Below are 22358 nucleotides of genomic sequence, written 5' to 3'. Positions count from 1 at the left end.
AAAGTTAATCGAGTCAAGAGCGATTGCTGTTTCTCCAACTTGGTTACTGGAGCAGTTCGACTGATCGGTCATCTGTTATTTTTACTGAATATATTCTACATGTATTAATATTTAATATATAAAGTTTTTATTTATTAGTTTAAAGGGTTTTCACGAGAGGATGTATATATTTTGAAAATTAAATTAGTGAATTGATATTTTGCTCTACAGATGTTTTAAAAAAAAAATGGGCTAGTTGGATTTGGAAAAAGCCAGAAAAAGCCAGGGTTTGGTAAAAACTAGGTGTAGCAGTGCAAACTGTGTGACTTAGTGCTGATGGTGGGAGGGTTTCTGTGTGCCAAACTCAGCTGTGGTATCTTACCACAACATCTGGAAAACAGACTCTGTGTTGGTGTAAATATCCAGGAAACATGTTTCACGTTGTTTTTGAGTTTATGTCTGTGTAGTTTTTCTTCAGAAACGTGAATATAAACTGCACTCAGTCTGAATTCATATGTGTTATCATTGTGTTGTCATGTTGTTTCTCGTGCAGTGAACCATGTCAAGAGTTAACAGTTGAAGGGAGACACCTTGTGGTTGTCTGTGAAAAGATGAATCAGGCCCCTGAGTGCTGAGCTTAAGAACAGATTTGAGGTACTTGTACTTCACTTGAGTATTTCTATCTGCTGCAGCCTCGTAACGTTTGTGAGAAACCGAAAGATGACTTTGTCACAAAGTTATAAGAGATAAGAGGTCGCTATAAATAGAGAATAGATATAGTGTCTATCTATCTGTCTGTCATATTAATCCAAAAACATATTTATACTACATTTAGCTGATAATCCTCTGGTAATACTGTATTTCTAGTGAAGTTGCAGGACTTGTGGTAAACTAAACTAAATGAACTTGTGCTGGTTAGTGTCTGCAGCTCTGATGGATCGTCGCCACCTAGCTCCCTCCATTATTTCCCATGAGGTCTTGTTTCTGCCTGCACGCCTCCCACTCATCCATCTTCTCCTTGTTCTCCGCTCCACCACTCTGCTCCCTGCAGCCCGGCGTAAACATCCCTCCACCCTGCCTCCCACGGCGTGTCTTGTTTTAGTGGGCCTGTTTCTCTTCACCTCCTTCTCCTTCCTTTATGTAAACTTATTCATTCAAGTTTTTGGTGAAGTGACCCTGCAATGAATAAATCTCTCCTTTCTTTTATCCACTCCATGTTCTCAGATGTGGGTCGCTTCGCCTCTCTGCACTCACCCATCCACGCCTCCATGTTTCTCCAGCTCTCCTTTCATTCCCATCAGCCCTCTGTTCTTCAGTCTGGGTCAGGCAGAAGAATGCACTCCCTCGCTTCCCCCCAAAAACACAGATTCTCCACTTTTACGACAGCTGCTTTCTTTATTATTTCCACCACCAGCGCTGCTTCCCTTTGTGTCTGCCAGGCCACACACATCCACCTAAAACACTCCCTTCTCCGTCTACTTCCCAGTTTTTATGAATGGCTCCAGCAAAAGTACCAGACCCCCATTTGTTATCATCTGGAATAACATGATTCCACCACGCTGTCCAAGCTCAGAGGAGGATGTGAAGCTATTTCTGGGTGGGAAGTAAAAAAAACATACCTATCTCACACCAAGAACGGACTTTTATCAAGTCTTTGACACGAAATTCCTCCAAATAATCAATTAATCATCGTTTGCTGGCATTATGGAAGCCCACTAGTGCCAAGAAAAGAACATAAAGTGGGAGAAATAAAAATATTGATGGTAAATACAAACACACCGGTGTGATTAAACCTGATCTTTTAATTGTATTATAACATTTCACTTATAATTTATAACCTGTTCTAATTATTGTGAGTTTAAAAGTCAAAACTCATAATTTAAACATGAAAAAGTGCCTATAACGTGATTTTAACACAGAAAGTACAGACTTCAATTTTCTCGTCTGATTTTGAAATCAGGTCGTTTCCTCACTTTACTTGAGTTTTAATTTCCTTTTACATGTCTTTTATTTCCTTTAAATAACCCATATCTTATCTTTTCCTCCACTACACTGGTTTTTCTTTTCTGTTGTCTTTTAAAACTTGATGATTTTCTGACTTGTCTGTTTTATTTTGCTTCAACTTTGTGAAGCACTTTGTAATGTTTTTAAAAATCGCTCCATTGATAAATAATATCATTACTACTTCCTTTTACTACAGGTATGCACTTGATGGGTATATATCCACCAAGGTATGCACGCTGTACTATTACAAATTCATTGTTATTAGATCCACATGTAAAACTCCAGATAATATCTTCATTTTCACTACATTTCTGCGCACTCGAGAGCCTTTTAAAACCATTTTCATCGCTGTAGCGCTTCCACCAACTCAAACAATCTCCATCCATCACTGATGTCTTGATTTCTAATCTCTGGTTTGAGGCTGTAAATGGCTCTCAGCCCGCTCCACCTCAGGGCCATCAATACATTTTCACTTAATATAAAAGAAAAATGACACAAGCACTAACTTCATCACATCTCCGGCTGCCATATTTACTCAATCATCCACATTCAGGCAACAGTTTCCCCCAGAAGGGAATGAATTTCCGCCCTGGACACTGCAGCAGCGTGAGGAGACGGTTCACCCAGGAGGATGTAAATCACCACAGGAGGCGTAAAGATAGTTTAAAATACTATTATTATTATTTATGGTACGTTTTCTTCACGCAAGTGTTTTTGCAGTTACACAATCTGTAATGCATTTTTCCAAAAAAAAAGAAAGGTTTTGTGATAAATCAGAATTACATGGGAAAACACACACAGAAGAAATATGCTCTCTTACTCGTCCACTTCCTCTCCTGTCAAGTCAAGTCAAGACGTTTCCAGTGGGTTTGAAAATGGCCGCTGTAGCACAAGAACACGTGAAGTATGTACAGAACAGAACAAATATGTGTGGACGTCTGAAATTCAGGCTGGTTTGGTATTAAAACAGCAGGAATCACCAGAGAACGAACTTTGGAAGTGACACAGATGCAAAACCGAAACTTTGAATGAACTTTAAGCTGCAGATTTGCTGCTTTTTAAAGAAGAAAATGATGAAGGCGTCTGTGTTTTCACTTAACTTCAGCAAGTCCGTCTTTCAGCAGCCAAAACACACACATTTCCCCCCATTTTTTGTTCAGCTGCAGTTTTTTTTTTTTTGCTTTTAACTTGATTTACTCAAAAGAAATGTGCTGAAATGTTTAAAGCCGGTGTCGTCCAGGGTTTAGGGTGCTGGTGAAAGCTCGGGAGACTTTGGCAAGATCGCAGAAACCACAAGACGTGAAGGCGAGTGAGAGCAGAAGACAGGGAGGTGTCGTCTTAACGTTTAACAGCAGGCAGCGATGGAGGATAATTAACTTTGTGTTCAGTGACACCGTCTGTCATTTCCCAGAGTTCCTGTCAAATATAATTAACAGACTATTAACCATCATGATACTGGATGTTGTTACAGTACTTTTCATTTACTCATCTGTCAACATTAAGGGCTGATGGTCTTTATTCATTACATTTAGCCATTTATCCTTTTAGCGAATTCAGTTTCTGTTTTTTTTTTTTTTTAATTGGCTGAGCCCACATGTTTCCACAACCATCTCCTGGGTTACAAGTGTCCCTCGGTTGGGAAACGCTGCTTTAAACTGCAAAAGAAACACGTTTTAAAGGAATGGTTTTCTGGGAAATTCACTAATTTGCTCTCTTGCCAAGATTTCGATGAGAGGATTGATACCACGCTCGTGTTTGTGTGTTAAACGTGAAGATAAACCCGGCAGCTGGTTAGCTTAGCTTAGCTTAGCATGAAGACTGGAAACAGAAGCTAACAGCTAGCCTGGCTCCAAAGGCTCCAAAGGCTCCAAAGGCTCCAAAGGTTACAAAGGTTGCAGGCAGAAATCAGAGTTAGGGGGTGAAAAAGAAAAAAGAAAAAAGAGGCAAGCTTCACCAAATACTTGAACAAGCTCTCGACAAAAACTGCAACAGACAAAATATACAGTAAACGTCGACTCTTCCCGCTCTTCTCACTCATCTTTTACAACCAATTGTTTTTTTACAACCGATCCCAGTCGTTTCAACAATCCAAATCACTATATACACATCGAATACATTATAAACACAAGTGTCTTCTGTACATAAGAGTTACTATGTGACAGTATAACCAATCGGCGGAGTCTCAAACTCCACGCAGTAAAACGTGTGACAGCCACAGACATTACAGTAATGGGACTACAAAGTGATATGACGATATTATGGGATGAGATAATACAGTTTAGCTAATTTCCCAATGGCAGTTAATAATGCTGCGAGTGATGCAGCTCACAATAAAAGGTGTTTAGTGTCATTAACGGAAACACAGTTTCTTAGTGTGAAGCACCGAAAAAAAAAAGGCTCCTTCGATTCTCTGAACCGAAGAGATTTAAATACAAAAGAAAGAAAAAAAAACAACAACAACAACAACAAAAAAAAAGCAGCGTCTCAGTGACACATTCATCGAAATGTCTTTGGCAACGTGGTGTGATACTGCTGTGGGTGTTAGTACAGTCTTACAGTACATGTCTCAGGCACAGAACGTGAAGCGGTGCGGTGAGGGTAGTGTCCATATGTTTCCTCTGGTCTCTTAGTAACAGTCTTTGCTCAACTTTCCTCTTCTTCTTCGTCTTGTTTCTCCGACCTAGAGTCCTGACACCTTGGGCTCGTGCCTCCTGTTGTGGTCTTGGAACTTCACTGCATGTTGGAGTCACGTTTTCCCCCCCGCCTCCCTAAAACCCTTTGAGCTGTTCTAGCTGTCGGTTTGGTCCTTGAACTCCTGGATCTACAGCTCTGCTAACTCTTAAAGGAATAGTTTGACATTTTGGAGCGCTAAATATGAAGCATAAAGCCTCCAGGGAGATGTGACGTGGTAAATACTGAGTTTTAAGAGGCGCTCACAGGTGGGTTTTGTCCTCTTTGGACAGGGTCAGTGGACATAGTGGTATCTAATTCACTGCAAGAACATGAACAAGCATGTTTCCCAAAATATGAAACTATTCCTATAAGAAATAAACATCTACACTGCATGTTCTAAGAGTTAAACTGGACGCAGGGCACTTTGTCTCCATCCTCTTCGCTCCTGTAAAAACTCTTCGGTCTGTTTCTTCATCTCTTTAGGCTTTTTTTTTTTTTTTGTTCAATAATGTCCGTATCCCATCGACATTCCCATCCCGATTCCCAGCCCCAGCCCCAGGCTCTCCCTCAGCCCCCGCAGCTGCTCCTCTCCCAGCCGGATCTTGTCCTCCAGCTGCCGCTGCTCCACCAGCAGGGCGGCCTTCATCTTCACATAGTGGCTGCGAAGGAAGATTTTTATCAATGAGCACAGTCTGCGAGTTTAGAGTGTGACACACAAACTATGTGACTCATGTTTTACATGTTGAATATGTTGAGCACAACAGCAAGTAAGTAAATATAACTCAGCTAAACTAACGATCAGACTCTGAATATGTGACAGCTGCAGCTTGTTAATGTGACCTGTGACCTAAACCAGCAGGCGTATCACTCGTTTTTTTATATTTTGTTGATTTTGTGTCCAGTAAAAAAAAACATTTGCTTCTCTGCTGATGTCTTTGTGGTATTTTACGCCATACATGTCCTAAAAACACTATTTCACACACCAAAGCCCTAAAACGCATATAAAATGTTCATTTATCACATTATTGTCACATCTGCCAAAAAGCAGGGAATTACACACCCTTCATTAAAGGATAATTCTGGTGTTTTTATATCCCATTTTTACATATTTGTATATATAATGTTGTCACATACTTCAAAGACAATCTGAGCGTCTTGGTGGACTTCATTTGATGGGTGACTTATCGTAGTCCGTTGCTAGTGATATTTCTGCGTATGCGTTATGCTGCTGAGGTGCCGTGAACGATGAAGATGGTTTGCGCTGTACCTGTAGTCTCTGTGCTGCTCGGGGGAGAGGCAGCGGGCCAGCACCCGGCTGACAGCCTGCTCTCTTCGGTCGACATGTTCCTTCAGGTCCTGAGCCTCTGACAGCTGCCGCATGAGCTGACGCTTCTTCTCCAGCAGGGGGAGCTAGAGGGCAGAGAGAGAGGAGGATGGGGGACAGCGACACAGAGAGGCAAGGGGTGATGCTTTGTGTTTGACTACATTTAAAATGTTCAAATACTCATTTGGAACCTGTGTTTAACTTTAAATGACCCCTCTTCACCCCCACCCTCCCCGTTTCTCCTCCTCTCCTCACCCTCTCGTGGTGCTCCGTCTCGGGGTCCAGTGTATCCAGCGCGGTCTCCACCCTCAGCAGCCTCCCAGACAGCGACAGCAGCAGGCTCACCACCTTGTCCAGGTCGCCGATGAACATGCGGAACTTGTCCACCTCGTTGGGCTTACACACCGCCACCGCCATGCTCTCCACCTGAGGACACGGACCGTCACTGTCGGTTTTATTTGGTGCCTAAGATGGTGAAACTACGAGCGAGTCTGCATATTAAACAGAGTCTTGTGGGAGCGGACTGATGTCAAAGCTCATATGGTGCATTTTGTCTTTAACTTTCAGTCGTGTTCTTGATACGAGGACAAAGTGCTTCTGTTCAAATGTCTTATTGTTTCTCTTGAATGTATTTTATCAAAGGAAGGCAATACTTGTTTTACAAGCTCTAATAAAGTACGTAAATAAAGGTAAACCAGTACATAGAAATACGGTAAATCAGACGTCAGTGGCAGCTCCAGAACACACAAAGAAGTGAGCGGAGAGGCAGTAATTTAAGTGTGTCTTAGTGTGGGTGACAAAATGAACAGATGAGTGATTGAGAGGGTGCAGGCCGTCCCCACCTCCTCTCCCAGCTGTGCGTTGGCTCTGATGTCCTCCTGCAGGCCCCTCTGAGCTTCTCTCAGCACTCCCAGCTTCTTGCGGAGGCTCTCCATCAGCTGTTTCTGCACGACAGAAGGAGGATTGTTTGAAAACACCTCGAGATGAAAATAACAGGGAGCGCACGTCTGCCAGCTTCACATCATCATCATCATCATCGCGGCTTTGAGTGGAAAAAATACAGCAAACGCTGCTTCTCCAACTCTCACAGCTGAGCAGCAGGACAGTAGCTGCGTGCGTCACCTTGTAGGTCAGCTCGTCGTCCTCGTCCCGCTCTCTGTTATCGGTGAAGTCCTTCATCTGTGACAGCAGCTGCGCCTTGGCCGCCGACGTGCTGTAATAGGACGAACAGCTGGAGCTCGCACCGGAGCGCCTGGGGAGGGGGAGACGTCGGGGTTTGTTTTATTTCCAGGGAGATAAAACACAGGCGAAGCGATAGAGCAGACACACGGTCATAAAACACAGTGATTAGAAAAGTGCATAAATAAGAAACACAATCAATTATCTGAGCCGAGCAGGACAGAAGAAAAACAAGGGGCATGTGGAAAACATCCCAGAAACAGAGAAACACTGACTATTACTATGAACTCTGAATATGTATTTCAACCATATCTGTGACATTTAACACAGACATGAGAGCATGGTGTCGTTTAAATACTCAAAATTTGATTAAGTTTGACAAACTACATTTGTCTCTCGTACAGCAAAATACATTAATAATTATTGGAGCTTTGTATCTGCAGGGCACTTTTGGGGCATATAAGGGAGCTCGTTGGTATTTCTACTAACTAATGATTCACTTCATGGTTCCTGCGGCTGCCATTCCACAGACAGGCGCCTGTTAACTGCACCTAAATGCACCTATTTAGTCTCATTTGTAGCCTTATAGTAAATGTGTTTATTCTTACTGATAAGAGGGAATAGAAACATGTTAACTCCTCCTAAATGTGTTGAATAATGTGCATAAGACAAAGATAAGATATTATGTATATATATATATATAAGAGATTAAGATAAGAGATTAAGATAATACAGGATATATATATTATGTATGACTTCTCTCTTCTCACAGTTACATAGATAAGGCTTATTGTGAGTTGGGTCGCAAGTCCTCCCAAAAACAGTTTTGGAAACACTCTTCTGTGACTTATTTTTCTGTCATATGTGGCACCAACCACCCTTTTGGCACCTGTGTTGGCAAAAAGAAACCATTTGCGAGCATTACAGGGAGAGAAAAAATAAAGCTGGCAGCAGTAAGGTGCTCTGGAAAGGTTGTGGGAAAGAGGCAATGAGCTTAGTGACAAGAACAGTTAGGTCTTGTACAAATCAAATGGCCTGTGTAATTAATGCACGGCACACACACACAAACACGGGACTTAAGCCTTGCAGCTCCCTGCCTGCCTGCCTCTCTCTCTCGTTACCTATCCAAGCTGTCGGTGTTGTGCTCTGTGGTTTGGTAGGCTCCCCTCCAGCTCTCTGTGCCCGACTCTCCCTCGCTGCTGTGGGGGAAGAGCTCCTCCAGGCTCAGCCTCTCCCGGCTGCTCTCCCCGGCCTCCAGCTCCTCCTCCAGAGAGCTGCTCTCCGCTCTCGTCCTGCCCGACGGCGAAGCCTCGGAGTCCGGTAAGGTGTCGATGTCCGTCTCCAGGACCGTGACCGGCAGAGCGAAGCACGGCAGTTCGCTGGTGATCGGCTCGTCATCTGGTGGAAGCCCCTCATCCTCCTGGAAATCATCGATGTCCGTCTCCATGGGGACGTCCAGGTCCGCGTCCAGGCTGTGAGCGGGACTCGGGCTGAGGGTCGTCTCTGATTCTGTTCCCGGTTCGGGGATCCTCTGCGGATCGACTCTCTGAAAGCCTCTGTCCATATGGAGCTGCTGCTGCTGCTCATAGTCAATGGTAAAGTAGGATTCAGGAGCTAAAACCCCACCGACGCCTCCATTTTCTACGACAGGTGGAAGCGTGGAGCCGCTATGAACTCTGGGAGACGGGGCTCTCTCCCACTCGGCTCCTGGTCTCACGTTGGACTGATGTTTGTGACGTTTCTCTGTTACTCTGTCCTGGTCGGGGCTGCAGCTCACGGTCATCTCTGACACACTGCAGAGACACAAATTTAATGCAACATAAATAAAAGATGTAGAAACTAAAATAATTTGTGTAAATTAAAAGTCTGTCACTGTAAAAGCAGATATTTCTGTATGAATTCATGATGTTACATTAAAGTACACTCACTCTGGTGGCGGTGGAGGTGGCAGCAGAGACGATAAAACCTCCACCCTCTCCTGATGTCCACCATTCGTGCTCCTCAGGTCCCTCTCTGTCTGGGGTGGAGCCACCGGTCTGAAGCTCCTCCTGGAGAACATGGGACTGGGCGGAGCGACGGTAAAGGGCTGTTGCTCAAACTGAACCTGATTCTGATTGGACGAGGCGTGGGAAAATGTGTGTTCCTGGATCTGAGTGTGGCTGCAGGTGCAGCGCGGGCAGCCCTCCGACACTTCCTGCCTCTCTGGAGGAAGACTGTAGGACCTCTGTCTGGACGTTTCGAGCGGAGGGATTTGTGAAGAGGAGGGAGTCGAGTACTGTCCCTGTTCGCCGTCGAAGGAGGGAGGGATGGAGTGAGGAGCAGTGGAAGAAGAGGAGGAGAACAGGGAGTGGTGCGACGCTCGCCTGCGGTGGAACTGCTCCCACTTCGGGGGCGGCGGCCTCGGGGGAGGCGGTGTCTTCTTCCTGTTTGGCCGGGCACTGATGGCAGCCTCTCCTCCTCTGACGCCGCCGGCTCCTTCCTCCACCTCGCTTAGGGTTTGGCTGGTCGCCAAAGAAAGGGACGGCGACCAGCGGTGGCTGCTGTCAAAGCGGAGGTCGTTTTCGGACATGGCTCGTCCTCGGAATGAGAGAGGAGCTGGCGGGGGAGGAAACGCGTATCCGTTCCGGTCGTCGTTGCCATCGTCAACCTGTCTGGGGCCCCATCGACCCTGATGGGGGTGCTGATGATACTGATTATTGCTCTCTGGAGGTCTGGACTCCCGGCTCCAGCTTGGGTAGTCCCTGTGATGTGGAAATGGGGATGGACAGAGGAAAAATATTGTTTGTCTTTGTCAACAAGTACTGAGTAAAGGGGGCACAGTGCGGTTGCCAGGTCTGGTACCTGTTCAGAGACCTACAGCAAAACCTGCACTCATTGTCCTCTAGTTAACTACACTGTAGCCAGATGTGGCTACGTCAGTTTTTACATCACTATTACTAAGATTACATGAGATTAAAACTTTGGCATCAGTTGCTAAGCCACGCTAAACTAAGTTTAAGTTTATAACATAAAAACTCAAGACTTTTCTTTGTTTTCTCAGCAACACACTCAACCTAACATCTGTCATGTGCTAAAAAGATTCTTATTGTTTGCTAAAAGTGATTTTTGGAGAAGAATTCTCTTGAGAAATCTGTGTTACGAAACAAAACCAGACAGAGAAAGTGGTCAAATCACAGTAAATGTTCTTTCTTTGCGTTCCAGACTCACTGAACTGTTTCTGTCTCAGGTCAAATATGAGCAGGGGCCTTTTTACAAGCCAAGCGTGTCCTAAATTCCCCCCTAAATCTGAACATACAGGAATCACCATCCAACCACACGTCATTACGGTCACATTTTAAGCATGGATGATTGCCCTGCACACTTAGAGCTCATTACAGTCAAATCACAGCCAGGCATGACCAAGTGGGATTTCCGCCCGTCGGTGCACAATGGGCCGACCCCACCTAAAGTCTCCTGAGACTCACTTTGAGACAATCAAACAGAGATTGAGCAAGTGCTCTTCTGCACTGGTTACAAATATAGAGGAAAATGAAGTCAGAAAAATAAATGCTACTTCTCTGTATGAATGTATGCGTCTCTGTTTGTACTGCAGGAAGTGGCTCACCTCTCAGTCAGGCTGTGCTTCCGGTTGAGCTTGGCTTCCTGTTGCCGGGCAGGATACGTCTGTGGAAGACATTTAAAGCCGGTTAATGACACCAAAGGAATAAAGGACGGCTTCAATCTGGTGCAAAGTGTTGGTTAGTGCAGGTCCCAGCCGAAGGGAAGTGGGTGTGTTTACTCCACCCTGCCTTATCACTCCACTGGTGATAAGGTTCATTTGGTGGAGGTGTTTTCTTTATTCTCCCCTCCCTTTAACTGTTTTATATTCTATCATATTAATATTCTAACAATGAATTTCATGATTAATAAATCTACAAATTATGTTTATTGAATGATCATGTAATCTACAAAATGTCAACAAATAGCCCAAAACCCAAATATATTCTGGTTACTATCATAAAAGACTGAGAAATCCATCAAATATTCATATTTAAGAAGCTGGAAACAGTGAATTCTTCTGTAAAAACAATTAATCAGTAATTACAAAGGTTGCAAATAAATTCTGTCAATTAATTAATTGACTTAATTGTTTCAGCTCCATCTGCGTCTGTGCTGTTGTTGCATCCTTACGTTTAATTTTGTTTTCTAATTTGATCAAATTTGAATTTGATGTAACTCCAGTAGACTTTATTTAATTTCTGAGATATACGCTTCGCTGGTTTTGTTCTTTTATTCAGCATTTTGTTACTCGACAAAATTAATTTCTTTTAGACACTGATAAACCTGCTGTTGATCTAACAAACACTACGAGGCTTTGCCAATCATGGCTGCGATGCAGGATACGCCTGAACGATGTGTTGAACCTGGGTTATTAACCCACCAGTGGAATGCTGAACAAACTCATTGCACTCCCATTACTGGTCGGAGATACAGCAGCCAGTAGATACACACACACACACACACACACACACACACACACACACACACACACACACACACACACACACACACACACACACACACACACACACACACACACACACACACACACACACACACACAGATTCCTGTGCAGAGATGTTTTCTGACCGTCTGCGATGTAAATCTGAATGTTCAGATGGTATTTTTGTTGGAATGGTGGGATGTGAATTTAACATATTTGCCCGTCACTTGCTGTCAACAGAGAATAAAATCCATAAAACGGTAACAAGTGATATCTTTGTGATAATAAACTCTGCACCACAAGCACCTGAAAGGCCCCCCAGCATTTAAATTAACTGTCTCTTGGGCTTTGGAGGGGTATTAAGTAATTAAAACACTTCTTTGTGCCGATAGCAGGGAATAGCTTGAATTAAAACACTCTACTAAGGCAAACGTCAAACTATTTCTCTTTTTAGAGCCTTATCTATTCCTGTAAGCAGGAATCCAACAGAAACATGTGGTGAAGAAGTAACACATCACCATGCATAACACAGGAGAAATAATTCGGTTTCTGTTTTTTGATATTTAAAGATAATTTCAAGTTTTAGCCTCTTAAAATTCAAAATTTGGTTTTCAATTGTTTTTGTTCCTGGTGTTTAACTAATTTTAACTTTATTTTAGTAGCTCTTATTTATTGATTTTCAACATCTTATTATTCAAATGTTCACTTCAGGCTGCACGTTTGTATTAAAAGTGCTATATAAATAAAGTTGAGTTGAGTTTAATCCAGCATTTCTCGTCCGCATTCAACATATTGAGAACTAGGAAATTCTTAAAATAACTGTACAACCGATGGGTAACTAAAAAAAACATACAACGTGAATTCAACAAATTAACGATAATTGGGAATGTGTTTCATAATGAGCATCATGCACGCAATGGTTTCTCCACTGACCTTCATAAAATTATTGTCCATTGAGAAAAGAGCAAATTGCATGAAAGCGTAGATTTAATGTTCATGTAATGAGGCGTGAATTTAACAAAATAATCTACTCAACTAGTCAAATTTTGCCAACAACAATTCAACTGAACTATTTCCTAACATTTCTGAAAACACAGCTGGGCTTCTCAAACGAGACACTGCCGACCACAAACAGCGGCGAAGTTAGATTTCTATATTTTCTGTGTCCTTCCTCTGTCCAAAACACACACACACACACACACACACACAAACTGGAACATGAAAGCACACAACTTAGTGAATGAACCTGAACTGTGCAAGTGCGTTCATGCACGTTTACATGTATGTGTATGGGTAAGTCTATATGTATGTTTCCCTTTGCATGAGTGTATTTCCCTGTGTGTGCATGCCTCTGTCTTATCACAGCCTTGAAGTCCACCCAGCACATCTGTTACCATTAAAGATATTGGACGTTGTCAGTGTCAGATTTGAAACATGAATTCAGCGCATGGGGTTATCACAGTGCCATCAAACCTACGACCTTTCATTTGATAAGGATCCCAAGATGGAGGAAGCCGGGGTTCAAGGCTCCCCCGAGGCCTCGGTATTGGCAAAACAACACGAAAACAACAAAACAGCATGAGCTTGAACCAAATATCTGCTGTGCTGATGATGCATTTAGTCCAAAACAAATGCCAGTTTGGCTTTGCTCAGTGTCAAATGATAAGGTTACTAATATCGCGAAGTTCGAAGGAGTTTCAAAAGTTCAGACGAGGGGTTGCACCCCCCGCCAAGAGACTCAAATCAGTTTGTGGTAACTGTGTGTGTAACCCAACGCCGCTATTATCGCTGACACAAGTGGCCGCTGCTGTTGCCCAATCTCCCACCGTTCCATGAGCTATTTCAACGATCTGCTGAATTTTCAATGAGAATTTCAGACTCTGACCACATGCAGGATGCGCGGTTCAACTTCAAACCAACCGTTCAACCACGGAGGACTTGGACCGAGCGGCCACTTAGCTCCAACGTCCAAGTGTGGCCACTCGATCCCTTTCTGGTGCTGGTTTAAAAGAACCAAGATAGTTTTCAGTCTCCAGTGGTCATTTCAGTTCAGTCCAAAACCACAGTCTGATTTCAGTGAGCTGCAACGTTGGTCTTTCACTCTGAAAGGCGTTACTTGGTTTCAGGCTGTTATTTAGCTTAGCAAGCCTGCTGTTGGATATTTGTTTTGAGGCCAGGAGGCTTGTTAACATTCTTGTTAATGGTTACAATTAGAACTGTGACAGGACTGATGGCTTGAAAAATTATGTGATTTTTCCAGGTCTTGCGAATGGTGAAATTCCTTTAGCACTAATAATGACAGTATCTATTTATCTCCACTTGTTAAGGTATGAAAAACTATTTGTATTTGTGTTCAAATGTAAGTGGAAATAGGCGTAACAATCCTGTCTTTGTTATTATTACACTTCTAATTATAGCATAAAGGAGGGTCACGCAAACCACTCATCGTTTTAACTTTGCCACACTTAGAGTCATCAACATACATTAAGGAGTATATGTTCTTCGTGCTTAGCCCACCTCTCAGCCCAGTAAACGTATTTCAAACCTAAAGGGCACTGACCGATACTTCAACTCACTCCAGTCACATCATTGACACCCATTCTTTCAGCCCACATTTCACTCTCTGTCTCGTTTTATCTATAAACCTGACAAAGACAAGTTTATAATCTGGATCCCACAACAGGAGACTCTACTGAGAGATAACCCGGCAACCCATGACTCCTTCGTGACCCATATAAATGCATTGTGTCATTCCTGCTGTTTTAAAGCCAAGATCTGCCGCTTTCCACTTGTTCTTGCACTTGCTTGTTTAAAAGAGGGCCCAGTGTGTCTGTAAGTGTGTGTTAATGGATATGTTTTCATGCATGTGAGTACTCTTACCTCTGTAAGCGTGTAACTCGCTGTGTATCCCTGGTGAAGAGGTCGCTGGTTCTCCTGGGGCTGAGTAAAGGTGTTGACTGGATAAAAGGCTGATCGCGGGACTTGATTCTGGGTTTGGCTATGGAGGAACGCCTGAGGCTTAGGCTGGAGGTGCTGGAAGTTGTCTTTGTGTTGGAAGTCTTGATTTTTTTCTTTGATGCCAGAACTGCAATAAAACTCCTGCTGTGAGCTGCGCTGAGCATCTTCTTCCCTTTCCTTCTCTCTTTCCCTCTCAAGCTCTTTCTCTCTTTCTTTTTTGAGACGTTCTTTCTCTCTGGCCCTCTCCATCTCCTTTTCTCTCTCCAACTCAAGCTCCCTCTCTCTTTCCCTCTCCCACTGTCTCACCCTTTCCTCTCGCTCCCTTTCCCGCTGAATCTCCCTCAGCCTTGCCCTCTCCATTTCCAATTCCCTCTCCTGTCTGTCCTTCTCCTGCTGCCTCTCCCTTTCTCTCAACCTCTCTTCCCTCTCTCGTTCCCTAGCACGCTCGTCCCTTTCTCTCGCTTGTTCCCTCTCCTTCTCTTTCTGTCTCTCCCGGCTGGAACTCACAGACAGCCTCCTGGCTTCCATAGTGTTTGGAAGCAGGACACTTTCCTGCTGTCCCTGATAGGAGTATCTTCTTTGGGTTGGGTGCTGACCAGGCTCCCCTTCCTGGAGCTCCACATGATGGGGGGGTTTCTTCTGCCTGCGACTGGACAGACTTGAGACATTTGACGCAGACATACCCTTGCTCGTCTCTTCGAAAAACTTCATTCTATCTGCAAATGGAAGGATATCTGACTCCTCCATCCGAGAACAGGAAGAGGCACGACTGTATGAGGAGGTGAAGGCGCAAACCCCATGTCGTGACCCTGTGACTCCCATCACCCTCTCACTCAAGGCACCACATTTTCGGTCTGGTACGGGTTCTGGTTGGAGTTTATGCTCTGGGGTCCAACGCCAGCGGCGGGCCTTGCCAGCAGGGGCTGGTTCCTCCACGACTCGGATGCCAACACCAAAACTGGGAAGCCCTGGGTCCAGAATCTGGACTGACCTGGATAGGTTCTTGTTTTGAGTGTAAGTTGTTGATTGAGGTTGAGTCTGCAAGACATCATGGTTTGATTCATTTGATGTGTTTGATTCCTCGACGGATGCTGTGGTGCTGGCATCTTGGGGACTAACAGGTGAGGGAAATGCAAATTTGGTACTCCTTTCCTGGGCAGGTACATCTGTGTCTGCCCCCTCCTCATTGAGGTCCGGACCCTCTTCCTCCTGGACAGTTTCCCCACTACAGAGCAATCCTCCAGGGCCACGGCTCCTCTGAAGCTGGGCCTTTTTCCTTTGGATCTCATTGCGGAGATTGGTAGCAAATCGCTCACTACGACGACGGTTCCGACGATGGTTCCTGGACGAGTTTGACTTCTTCATGTCTTCTACATTTTCCTCTTTTTTACCTCCACTTTTTCCCCTGTCCACTGCTCTCTGCTCCTCAAGCAAAGTATCCATACTGGCAGCAGCACTAAGAGGTTCAAAATCTCTCTCTAGTATCTGATCAGAGCTCAACCTTCCCTGGGCTGATGAATCACTGGGATCCCCAGGTACGCTCACAGAGCGGCCCCAAGGGTGGTGATGCTCAAATGGGGGGAGGGACCTGCCATTCACACTCACCCCTTCCAGCCTCTCACTTGAACCTCCATCATCATCATCCCCTTCCAAGAACACAGATCCTGGGGTTGAGCAACGGCTGCCTCCCCATTTGTTTGATGGGGCGTGGACGTGGTTGTCAGAGGATTCTTGGTTGGAATCGACAGTGTTTGACGGATTGTTTGGGTCCAATAAAGAGCTGTCACTGTCAAACTGCAATAACTGAAGCTGTGTAGCAAGGAGCTTCTCAGGGGCGCTATGCCGATGCAGCCCTGTGGAGGAGTGCTTGGTCTGGGAGTGCCTGATAAGAGACTGTCCTTGAACTTCCATGGAGGATTCTCCAGGTAAGGAATCAGGATGAAAAGAGGTGATGGGGACTTGAGAGGCCGTCACTGGGTCAGTGGGGTGATTTGAGGTGGTTTCTGCATTGTAGTCTTCATTAGCACTAGTATCACATCTGATGTGTCTAATGTCTTTAGTCTGTCTTTGGTTATAGTGCGAGTCTAAGGTATCCTCTTTGAAATTCCCAGTTTTGTCAACTTCTTCTAGTGCAGGGAAGCCGTTATGAATTCCTGATTCAGTATTCAAAGAGGGCTTGTTTTCCTCATGGTAAAAAGAAACACTGGAAATTTCAATAGGAGCAGAGGCACAGCGTTTGTTGGCAGCATTAGGACGACTCCGGGTTGCCCTAAAACTGTCCTTCCTGGTGGGAGGCTGAGGAGGGTTCATCTTTCTCTCAGCTCCTCTTTTACCATTGCTTATGATCTCAAAGTCTCCTCCCCTCCGCTCCTCCTCATAACAGCAGGAGGAAGGCCTCACTTTTACCTCAACAGGCCTTGGTCTTGGCCTGGTCAGTGACCTGGACTTGTGTACAATAAGCTGCACTTCATCCGGGGCCTCGACAGATGAACTCCCCAGGGTTGAGGAATCGCCACCAGGGTAGCCTCGACAAGCCGGCCCCAGACTGTGGAGGAGGTTATCCATGGAACAGGCTTCCCCGGGTCTTAGTGGCACTGCCGCGTAGTCGGACGTGTTTGAGCTGGCGGAGAATGAGCTGTAGGCAGAGTCCCTCTTGTTGTTGAAGAGGCTGGAGTCCACGGGTGAATTATGGGAGTCGGAGTATGGCTGTGTGGTGGGCGTCGGTGTGTCCAAGCTCTCCATGGAGCCCAGGGAACTGCTTCGGTCAGTTGAGGAATAAGGTCTGGACAGCTGGCTCCACTGCAAGGACAAGTCACTGGAGAGACATGGAGACAAATTAGATCAACTTGAGTTAACAGACAAACCTAACAGATTTATTACCCCTTTGAGATGTTCAAGCAATTTTCGTCCAAAATAAGCCAACTGATGTCACCTTGGTGTTTTGGAAATTTCCATGGGCTCTCTGACATTTTATTGTTTATCAATTGAAAAACCAAAACTTAAACCACTAGGAAGAAAGAAAGAAAGAAAGAAAGAAAGTTAGAAGAAAGTATGCTATTTTATCAAAGTCAAAGTAACATTTAATGTCGCTTGAGCAAAATTCATGTGGTTTCTTTAAATAAAAGTATGTTACTCCTTGATTGACAAAATGGTTACAGCTTTTTGAAACTACATACAATAAGTCATCTTTAATGTTCAAAAGACAGATTTTCCCCTGAGACATATATAGTGTATCGCTACAGAATACAACTTTTGAACTGTACAGCTGGGGAATCTGTTTTCTATCAATGCTGAGCTGAAGATCCACGGCAGCCCCATGTGTTTTTAAAGACCCTTGGAGGAAGCCTCTTAAGGTGGAGAGGGATTTCCTCCTCATCAACTCCCACTGCCCGGAGTCAAAATCTCTAAGTCATCCCTTGATTCCTCTCTTCCTCTTTCATTCCTTTCTTCCTCTTGTGGATTCTTCCTGTCTCATCTCCTTTACATCAAATGTGGATTCACTCCAAAATGATAACCACTTTTTTGAAAAACATCTGAAACCTACTTATTCAAATTTGATTGATATGACAAAATTTGTTCCCTTTTACTGGATAGTGGGTCAGTTAAGCTTGGAACTGATTACATATGCACGATGTTTACAGAGGATGTAAACTGGAGAGGATGTCAATACTAACTGATACTTTCACTCATACAGTCCAAAATCACAAATTCGCCTCAAAGGGGTTTACAATCTGTAGAACATATGGCACAGGCTGTCCTTACATGCTTGATTCAGATAAGGAACGACTCCCTAAAAACCCTTTAGGGAGAAAACAAGGATAGACCTTCAAACCTCAAGAGAAACACAGGAGGGATCCCTCTTCCACAACTGACAGATGTGCAATAAATGGCATACATACATCAAACAATGTGGCTGCTCAACGGGCTGAACTGCACGCCATGCGACCACAATGTCCCCCCGGTTTGAATTTGACCTGTGACCTCTGTTGCACCTCGGCCTCCTCTTTCTGTTCCCCTCTACTTCTAACTGTCTAATAACAGGCCAAAAATGCTCCAAAAAAAAAATCTAACAAAAAGAAGAAAGAGGAAAAAAAAGAATTTCCCAACAACTTCATGGAGAAAACCACATGAGACAAAATGACAGGGAGTTCTTTTCAGCATAAGGAGAGCTTAGTGAATGACTGTAGAAAAAATACATTTCACACATATTGCTGTCGATACTAGCTCCAGGAGGTAGCTTGGTTGAAATCTAATCCGTAAAGGCTGGAGCAAAAATGTCTACAGACATTTTCGTTTTATTGTGGTATTTCTTTTTCCTATAAAGAAGAGAGAGAGTGCTCAGTCAGCCATTGTAATTTTTTGCTGTCTTGTTCAAACAATAGAGAAAGTTGCCAAGGAGACAGGGGAGAGGTTACAGAAGAGAGAAATTTCTAAAAGGCTTTGATCTCAAACCAGTATGGGGGAACAGGCAGACCAGCAGACTATCTTCGGGCTGATTCTGTGGTATTTATGGTTTACAATACGTGCAAAGATCTGAAAACTGATGGGTTTTGTTATTCTTGTATTTACCACAGCTTAGTCTTATCAGAATATGGTTATGTGCTCGTGTTGGCTAATGTTTTAGTGGCCTGCACAATGCAAGCAGATGATTAGTTTCTTATGCGCTTACCATTAAGCACTAGGTAAATAAAACCATGAACTTCATCAGAAAAGCATACAAGTGGTTTTGTACGTTTGAGCCCATTTATTACAAATCATATCTGCTTTATGTAAAATATCTGCGTTTAAGAAGAGAAGGGATTTGTTTGGCAGCCATTGATTTCCATTCATTTCTGCACCATATGAGAATCGATTATTATTTGTAAATGCTACATTAATGTTATGAGGTAACACAATGGAGACTGCAATGGAAACCTATCTGTGCTCAGACTGAACAACCATGCACCTTTAATGTAGCATTGACAGGCATTAACATAGGACGAAGGTCAAAGACGGAGTACCTGACCAGTCCCAAGTTCACCACATGGCAGTTGGTTCTGGTAATGGTTCCTGCTTTATCAACTAATCTTGTTGCTTTTGTCAGAATCTAGTTATAAAATCTACATCTTTAAGTTTACATTGTGATGTCTACGTAATAGACATACACTAATATTCTAAGTATAGTACTGTAAAGGAGTATTGGGCGTACGATAAAGCTGCCCTGTTTAGCCTAAGTTTCAAGAGTCATTTACTTGATTTTCATATTGTACAGAAATGACTGGAAAACAAAAGCTGTCTGGAAGTGTATAAAAAACACATTCAAAAGCAGTGGTGCAGGTAATTAAGTACAACTGTGTGGTGCTAATAACAACTAATAAAAATACACTTTAAGTATATTTTTATGCTACTTACTTTTTACTTAGATTTCGAAGTTAAAGAGCAAAAACCTGGCCCTTTAACATTAAATATACCAGTCATTTAAAATAAAAGGAAGAATACAGTCAGTCTAGCGGAAAAACGTTCCGTTATCTGCATGGGAAAATTGTCTCTGGAGGAAGTGAGCCATGAATGAGAACTGTGATGCTGCTGTATAGATTTGACCTGGGTGACGGAGGGAGGAAGAAAGGAAATGAGACGGGAGCTGGGCAGGAAATGACAGTCACTCCTGCCCAATCAGACGGCAATGTGGAACATGTGAGTGTGAGGGCTGATACAGATAAACCTGCACACACACACGCATACACAGATACACAAGGCAGCATGTGTGTTCAGACTGAATGCATTAATTGCGACAAACATGTTTTATCAGCTGACAGCTATTGTGTGAATGCCGATAAACTCAAAAACTGATGCATTGTTTCTTCAAACACTTTTACATATTTTGTTTTAGTACTTCCAAAAAACACACACTCGTGTGTAGTGTGGAAATTAACACAAACACAGATGCAGACTGTACAAAATGTCCCTCTCCCTCACACAAACACAGTTTATTGAATGTCTTCCTCTCTTTGTCCACATGTTCTGGGAGTCACATGCCATTGTCCAGAGTTATGCCGGGAGCTGCCTCCTCATCAGATGCTGTGTGTGTGTGCGTGTTTGTGTGTGTTTGTGTATGATGAGATCAGCCAGGAGAAACTGTGGGAATAAGAGACCCACACATACACACACATGCGCACACACTGCTATCTAATCCATGTGGGACTATTAAATCTAATGGTGGCATATTATATCACTGATTGTTATCAAAAGGAGAACAGTACAAGGCACTGACGTACCCTGAAACTGACAAACAAAGACAGAAAGGCTATTTTTATTGAGTAAGTCAATATACAGGCTGTGTTCACTTCCTCTTTCTTCACAGGATTAAAGTTTAGCTGAGTGAGATCACACTGTAACACACAGACTACTGTGCTTTCTTTTTGTTTAACCTGACTGGGCAGCTTAGGCGTTTGTGCCAATTGTTTCACGGTGGTATAAAACATTTCCATTTTTAGATTTAGAGCTGAGTTCTGTCATCAATTTATCAACGGACAATAAAAGAGAATACAACTATTTAAATCAATGATGAATCATTCAAGTCTTTTTCTGGACAATTAGTTGAAGGCGTTAAGAAATTCTGGCGAACATTTTTCACTGTTTTCCCAGATTCTATATAGACCAAACAATTACTTGTAATCAATAATAGACCCCCTGAGAGGTTAAGCAGTAAAATGTAAGTTGGTCGAGTGGACTAATCAAACTTGAGTTTTTACTCGTGGGGTGTCAGGGAGGCTACATGTGGACCCATGAATGTAACTGTGCACCTTGATACCAGATGGGAACCAATAAACAGCTTTATTCAACCACATCAGGCATTTTAAATGCTACGGTTCAGTACGGTCCAGCACCTCACGGCTGTGAGACTGAAACATTATCAAAAAAGTCAGATACTATTATTAAATTAAAACCAATTAGTATTTCAAGCAGTATAATTTTTCAAGTCCTCTTCCATGATTTCCAGCACCCGTACCGGCCCAATTGGCTGTTCAATCAATAGAAGGTCAAATCACCCTGATTGGTTATCGCTTTGGAATGTTTAAACAGAAGCCAAAAATAGACCAATGGGCTTCCTGCGTGGGCGCCGTTGACATCAGAACACGGTGATGTCACCTGTTTCCGGGCAATTGTTGGCTTTTAGGGGGCGAGTCACAGGGGCCCAAATCCCCGGCGGTGACGTACAGCAAATGTCCAGTGGAGTCACCGGCTCAGCGTGTGTGATTCAAACCGACAGTGTGACACACTTATTAGGCAAGTTTCTTTTTTGTCAGACCGAAAACAGCTTCATCAGCTGGAATAAGGGAGTGGGCCGGAGGAATATATTTATAAATGATCACAATCACCGCGACGTTTCTGCACATATGTCAATTAGCGTCAATTCAAAGCTGAGAGAAAACAGTAATTAAACTTTAATTCATTGTTGTTTAGATAATAACGTAACTTCTGATGCAAAGTTTGCTTCAGAGCCGTCATGACGACTTTTAAATCGTGATAACAGTTTTGTGTTTATAAAAATATAGTTTTATTTAACTATCAAACGCATGTGTGATATACTAATCAATAATACATTTCAAAATGTAGAAACATCAGTTTTAATGTTTGGAAAAACAACAAGTGTTCTGAGTAATTTTGTGACGATAGATGATGATGATGGATTGATTGATTGTCTCAAGAAGCTACATAATGTAACACAAAATCTTGCATGTTATAAGTATTAATACGCTTGTAAAAAGGTTTGATAAC

At 43.4% G+C, this 22358-nt stretch overlaps 1 protein-coding gene and 1 long non-coding RNA gene across 2 annotated transcripts in view; one reads left to right on the top strand and one right to left on the bottom strand.

Annotated features, from left to right (window-relative positions):
* Window positions 1–236: 236 nt before the first annotated feature.
* LOC139222627 (uncharacterized) lies at window positions 237–6663 on the top strand. Its single transcript, XR_011585934.1, has 3 exons — window positions 237–633; window positions 5930–6112; window positions 6266–6663. It is a non-coding gene; the product is annotated as an uncharacterized lncRNA (long non-coding RNA).
* Window positions 4818–22358, bottom strand: part of shroom4 (shroom family member 4) — a 60506-nt gene continuing 42965 nt past the window's right edge. The window contains exons 4-12 of the mRNA XM_070854452.1: window positions 14523–17415; window positions 10764–10822; window positions 9088–9900; window positions 8281–8952; window positions 7103–7232; window positions 6823–6924; window positions 6236–6406; window positions 5924–6066; window positions 4818–5315 (exon numbers count right to left, since the gene is read on the bottom strand). Of these exons, the coding sequence (XP_070710553.1) occupies window positions 5159–5315; window positions 5924–6066; window positions 6236–6406; window positions 6823–6924; window positions 7103–7232; window positions 8281–8952; window positions 9088–9900; window positions 10764–10822; window positions 14523–17415 (5140 nt within the window). The 3' untranslated portion in view covers window positions 4818–5158. The remainder of the gene's footprint in view (window positions 5316–5923; window positions 6067–6235; window positions 6407–6822; window positions 6925–7102; window positions 7233–8280; window positions 8953–9087; window positions 9901–10763; window positions 10823–14522; window positions 17416–22358) is intronic.

The sequence above is a fragment of the Pempheris klunzingeri genome, chromosome 23 (genome assembly GCF_042242105.1).
Source record: "Pempheris klunzingeri isolate RE-2024b chromosome 23, fPemKlu1.hap1, whole genome shotgun sequence".
Lineage (NCBI taxonomy): Eukaryota > Metazoa > Chordata > Actinopteri > Acropomatiformes > Pempheridae > Pempheris > Pempheris klunzingeri.
This window is presented reverse-complemented; position numbering and strand designations above follow the sequence as displayed.